General features: G+C 49.9%; 1 protein-coding gene across 1 annotated transcript; it reads right to left on the bottom strand.

Annotated features, from left to right (window-relative positions):
* Positions 1–3,115: 3,115 nt before the first annotated feature.
* On the bottom strand, positions 3,116–3,424 carry LOC115949037 (scale keratin-like). Its single transcript, XM_031065234.1, has one exon. The coding sequence runs from the start codon at positions 3,422–3,424 to the stop codon at positions 3,116–3,118; it is 309 nt and encodes a 102-aa protein (XP_030921094.1).
* Between the last annotated feature and the right edge of the window lie 2,741 nt (positions 3,425–6,165).

Here is a 6,165-nt window from a genome sequence, read left to right as displayed (position 1 = left end):
CGGCCACGAGCGTGAGGGTTCGGCATTTCCGCGGCCCTCTTCACATTCCCGATCTTTCTCCTACTTCTCGTTCGGCGCCTCCTCGTTGTTTGCTCTCGCTGCCTGTTCCGGCATTCCCGATTTATCAGACTGACGTGGGACAGCCCATTCCTGATCTACTGGATTGATGTGGGACAGCCCATTCCTGATGGATTGGACCAGCATGGAACAGCCCATTCCTGATTGATTGGATTGATGTGGGACAGCCCATTCCCTGTTCCAGCATTCCCAATTTATTGGACTGATGTGGGACAGCCCATTCCCTGTTCCAGAATTCCCAATTTATTGGACCAGCATGGGACAGCCCATTCCCTATGGATTTCACCCACAATGACCAATATCCTCAGACAGCAGCCAGGAGAAGCCAGCTGAGGACATCTCAGAGCAGGACTTTGGTTGGACTCTCCCCGAAATTATCCAGGAATAGACTTTTCCCAAAGTTATCTGGGAATGGATTTTCCCCAAAATTATCCAGGAATGGATTTTCCCCAAAATTGTCCGGGAATTGATTTTCCGCCTTCTGTGATCTCTGGCTTTGCAAAGGGGCGTTTCTTGCTCATTAAAACTTCATTGCATCACACGGCAGCCTCCTGGTTTCCTTTTTTCCCCTTTTCCCCCTTTTTCTCCCATTTTTTCCCTTCACCCACTGATCTGCCCACAGGCAGGTCCCAGCTGCTCCCCGAGGAGGAGCCCAGCCTGAGTTTACTTGGTTTTCCAGATGTTTCTGTAATAAAACTCCTCAGGAGCAGCTTTCCATCCTTTGGAAGTTAAAAAAAATAAAATAACAGAATTCCAGTGTTATTAAAGCTGGAAAAGGCAGTGGGCAAAACTGACAGGACATGGGGAATTTATCAGGTAGAATTATTCTGTTTTTTTTTTTTTTTAATTTAACAAGGAATTATGGAATCAAGGAATGGTTTGTATTGGGAAGGACCTCCAAAAGTCATCCAGTCCAGCTTCTCAGGTTTTCTCTCACTAGATCAGGTCGCTCAAAGCCCCTTGAACACTACAAAAACCCAAGATCCCAGACATTCCAATTCAATTAAATTAAAAAAAAAATGAGCTAAAAAAGCAGATTTTCTTCAATGTGTCTGAGGGAGAATTTCATATAAAACACCTGAAAAAATGGAAGTGCAGCTCCTCCAACTGCAAAATGATAAAAATGGCAAATCCTCACTTTGCCAATCCCATGGGGATCTGGCACTGGAATCCAGCAGGGCACATCCCTGGCCCTTTATGCCTGCAGGGAAATTGCCAGCCCCGAGTTCCTAAAAACCCATTAAATAAAGATTTTGCCAGCCCAGAGCACCTAAAAACCACTAAATAAACATTTTACCCATTAAATAAAGTCTGGAAATCAAACACGGGATGTTTAATTGCCATCGGGATCTGCCCCGAGCTGGGATTCGGCGTTTGCAACGCCTTTAATGAGTCAGCTGCTGATTGCATCTCAATTAACAGCTCTTCCCTCGTCCCGGGACTGAGCGCGGGGTAAGACAAGGGTGCAGTGACCTCTGGGGTTCAGAGCAGAGCTTTTCTCATCCTCGGAGTTTTCTCCCCGCTCCCGGGAATTCCCTGGTTGGGCGGCAGGTGGATCAGGAGCCTCAGTTGCCGCCATCGGAATTTTTCTGTCCTGTTCCTCTTCAAATTGTGCCCGAGAATTTCGGGAAATGCCACAGACACATCCCAGTGTTGCAGCGGCCAGAAAATGATGATTTTTGCATCAAATTGGCTCCATAATCAGGGGGTCACAGGACCAGAGGCTGCTCCAAAACAGAGGTGGAAAAAGGAGGAGAAAAACCCCGAAATTTTGAGACATTTTTGGATCTTTTTCCCGTTTCTGTCTTTTCCTTCCAAGCCCAGGGAGAATTAAGGAATTAAAGGTTAAAGAATTGTCCTTTGTGGTTTCACAGAACCAGAAAATGGTTTGGGTTGGAAGGGACCTTGAAGATCTTTGATTCATGGGCAGGGACTCCTTCCCCCATCCCAGGTTGCTCCAACTCGTTCTTGGACAATTCCAGGGATGGGGGCAGCCAGAAATTCCCTGGAAAAGAGAATTTCCCCACCCTCCCAGGGGAGAGCGGGTTGCTCTGCAGGGAACACTTTAACAACTCTTCGATTTATTTTAATTTATTTATGGGGAAGTTCAAGGAACTCACAGAGTTCCACCAAAAAAATTTGCCTTTCGGGTAAAAAAATTCCTGTGGGAATTCTCAAGGGAAGTTTTCCAAGGAAAGTTTTTCCCCCCAGGCTGTTTTTGAACAATGAAAAAAAACCTGTAAAATTACCGTGTGGGGATGTAATTACATCGCAGCCCGGGGCAGGCATTGAGACACAAATAATCCGAGTCACCCGTGTTTGACTTTCTTTGGGAACAGGGAACAGCCACGCCTGCCCTGAGGGAAGATCCGAATGGGGTTGGGAGAGTTCCAAACCCTCTTTATCCCTCTTGGAATGACTTTGTGTCACCGCCGACAGCACCTGGGCACCTCCCGGGTGTGGAAAGGCACCAGAAGCTGCCGCGCACACCCAAACTGGCAGAAAACCCCCCAAAATTATGGGTAAAAACCACAGGAAAACTCTGGATTTTGATGCGCAATGGTTTAATGAGAAAGGACGAAGCGAAATATCACGGTGGGGACGGAAAACCCCGGGGAAAATGAAGGAAAGAGTCGCTCCAGGGCTGAGCATTCCACAGGGATGACTCCTGGGTTTTTGGGCGTGGGAAGGTGACACGACCTCATCCCACTTTCAGCCAGCCAGGGATCATGGATGGGACCATTCCGAGGTCGTTTTTGGTTTTGTTTTGCTGAGGATGCTCTGGGAAGTGCCGGGATTTGGGGCTGAGGATGCTCAGGGATCTGCCGGGATTTGGGGCTGAGGGTTTTGCAGGGATTTGGGGCTGAGGATGCTCAGGGATCTGCCGGGATTTGGGGCTGAGGATTCTGCAGGGATTTGGGGCTGAGAATGCCTCGAGAAGTGACGGGATTTGGGGCTGAGGATGCTCAGGGAAATGCCGGGATTTGTGGACGCTCCGTGGTGGCTCTTGACTCCTTCCTGCTCATTCCTGCGATGTTTAGCACGGTCTGCAGCTCCCAGAGGATCCGTAGGAAGAGTAGGACCTCCCGTAGCTGTAGGAGCCGTAGGAACTCCCGGATCCCAGGAAGTTTGAGGGTGCTGAGGAGCCCACGATGCTCTCCTGGGGGCAGGAGGCGAGGATGGGCCCCGGGAAGGTGATGACCACGGGCGGGGGGTGGATGACGGCCCGGGAGTCCCCGCAGGAGGTGACACAGGGCTGGTTCCAGGTGTCGGCGCAGGGCTGGGGACAGGAGATCCCACAGGGGGCCAGGCAGCGGGAGCTGGAGTTCTGTCTGTAGGAAAACATCTTCTGGGATTGCGGGTGGGTTTGGAACCGCGAAGCCGAGGCAGCAGGAAGGTCAGAGACCGATTGAATGGAGGCTGGGCTGGGAGGAGAAAGAATGGATGGCAAAAAGGTCACAAAGAGGTTCAAAATTTGGGGTTTTCCATCTTCTCATGTCCTTGTCTCCTGTGCGTCCTGACTCTTAATTATGGAGTCAGTTTGACACAAAAATACCCCCCAAAATTAACAGTAAATCCCAAATTAAGAGTAACCACCAAAATTAAGAGTAACATCCAAAATATCAGTAAACCCCAAAACTAGCAGTAAATCCCAAATTAACAGTAATTCCCAAAATAAATAGTAAACCCCAAAATGAACAGTAAATCCCAAAATGAACAGTAATCCCCAAATTAACAGTAACCTCCAAAATGAACAGTAAACCCCAAAATGAACAGTAACCCCCAAAATTACCACTAAACCCCAATCCCTGCCCCGGCCCTGCTGGCCCCACAATTGTGGATCCAAGCAAAGCTCAGTTCAGATCCCGACAGTTCCAGGAAAATTCCAGGCTCGGACTCACCCCTGTGGAGCTCGGAGTGAGTCGGGAGGGTTTGCTGGAGCAGCCCAGAGCTGAGAGGGTTTTTATACCTTTTCTTGGGCAATCAGCTGGAGCTGAAACAACCACGGCTGATGAATGATCCAAGAAAAATTCCCTCCACCTCTCATGGCCCAGATAAGGTGATTATTTCGCTCAGCAATTATTACTGTTGTTGTTACATCCACGGCATTACTCAGGCACAGTAATGATTTATTTTTCTTAATTTTCCTTGTTGCTTTTTTCCTACTTCTGGGATTGCCTCACGATTGCTCAGAGCTTGATCCATCAACACGAGGTGCTGACATAGCGCGGATCCCACCCCGCTTTTTCCGAGGAAAAATTGAGCAATTTCTGCCACTATTGACCCACAGTGACTCCGGTGACTCCGACTCGAGGCACGTTTGTCCACAGACACCTTCCTGTGGAATTTGGGAATGGGAAAAGCTCCTTCCCACCCTCCTGGTCAAGGAACGCTCCCAGCTTCATGAAATGTCCATGAGGAGCAACCGGGGAGTTTTCCAGGAGAAATCCACGTCCACTTTTTAGGGAATCCGTGGGATCAGCGCTGCTGAGGGAGGAGGACTCATGGATTGGGGTGAGCCAGGTCAGGGAGGGGATCTTGCATCACCCCCGGAAAAGCTCGGAAGGTCCAGGTGCAGCTGAGGCAGAGGTCTGGCTGCAACTTCAGCAGATTTGTTCCTCAGATTCCTCCTTCTCCGGTCATTCACGGATTAAATTTCCTGCTGTGTCTCCATTTTCCATACCCAACACTGTTCCCAAATTTCCTCCAGAAATGAGATTTTTCCCCCCAAAAATCACTCCCCTTTACAGAGCTAGAAACTGAACAATGGGGGTTTGAGTGGCCCTGAGAATTCTGTCCCAAAATGTCCATTTTATTCCATTTTTTTCCATTGGTAACTCTTAGGGTGGGAAGCCTGAGGGTGCCTTTCCTGGATTTTCCCTGAGTTTTCCCAACCCTTGGAATTTACAGTTAAGAGGATTCACCCAAACCAAAACCAGGATTAGGAAAAGCCAGGGAAGGAGAAACTGTGGGGCCGCAACCCCCGGGAGTTGCTGGAAATCCCCGTCCCAACCTCCCCATCCTCCTAAAAGGGCAAAAGGAGAAACCCAGTGGGATCAACCCAAACGAACCCTAAAATTCTTCCTTTTGGCTCCTGGTGTTTGATTCTCCCTCTCTGCTCTGTTGTGCTGAGATCCCACCGGGGAATTCTGTGCCTGGTTCTGGTGTCCCCAAGCCATGGAGTTTTTCAGGGGACTGGAGCCTCTCCCTGATGGATCCAGGCTGGGAATGTGGGGAATGTTGGGAATGTTGGGAATGTTGGGAGACCCCAGAGCCCCTCCAGGATCTGCAGGGGCTCCAGGGAAGCTGGAGAGGGACTTTTCCTCAGGAACTGCAGGAATGGGGTCACGGGGGACAGAGGGGGAATTTGGGTGGGATTTTGGGGAGGAATTGTTCCCTGTGAGGGTCCAAGGTAATTCCATGGATTTCCCATCCCTGGGAGTGTCCAAGGCCAGGCTGGTCTATGGAAGCTGCCCCTGCCTGTGGAGCAATTCCACCAAAAAAAAAAAAAAAACAACCAAATTCATTCCTCAACATTTTTTCCCAACTTTGCAAAATCAGCAAAACGCTGCAGGAAGTGAAACCGCTTCCCAAAAAAAAAACTCAAGGAAGAAACTGGAGGGGGTTGGAAGAAACTGATAATTGCTTTGAGGTGGATAAAACAACCCGAGCCCGGGCAGGGATCGCCTCCCGAGGGTTGGGAAACGCCGGGGGTGGCTCAACCCCCGCGGGCGATCCCGGGATGGGATAAAAACCTCCCGGCTCCCAATTCCTCCCATCCCAGCTCCGGATTCCTGAGATTTCAGCTCCTCGGGCTTCTCCTCTTCGGGTTCTGAGTGAGTCCGGGGGACCCTTTGGGGGTGGTCGGGGTGGGAGTTGCTCCTTGGGGAGACTGGGAGAGCCCTGAGGAGCAAATGAGGGAAAGGGAGAGGGAAAAGGGAAAAAGAGAGAAAAATCTGTTTTTGGAGAGGGAGTTACTTGGGAAGGAGGGAGAGAGGAACAGGGAGAAGGGAAAAAGGGAAAAATCTGAGTTTTTGGAGAGTAACTGTTTGGGAAGGAGGGAGGAAAGGAGGAGAGGGATGGGGA

Source organism: Geospiza fortis, unplaced genomic scaffold (assembly GCF_000277835.1).
Source record: "Geospiza fortis unplaced genomic scaffold, GeoFor_1.0 scaffold489, whole genome shotgun sequence".
In the NCBI taxonomy this organism is placed as follows: Eukaryota; Metazoa; Chordata; class Aves; order Passeriformes; family Thraupidae; genus Geospiza; species Geospiza fortis.
The sequence above is the reverse complement of the archived record's forward strand: the minus strand, read 5'-3'. Positions and strand labels throughout refer to the sequence as shown.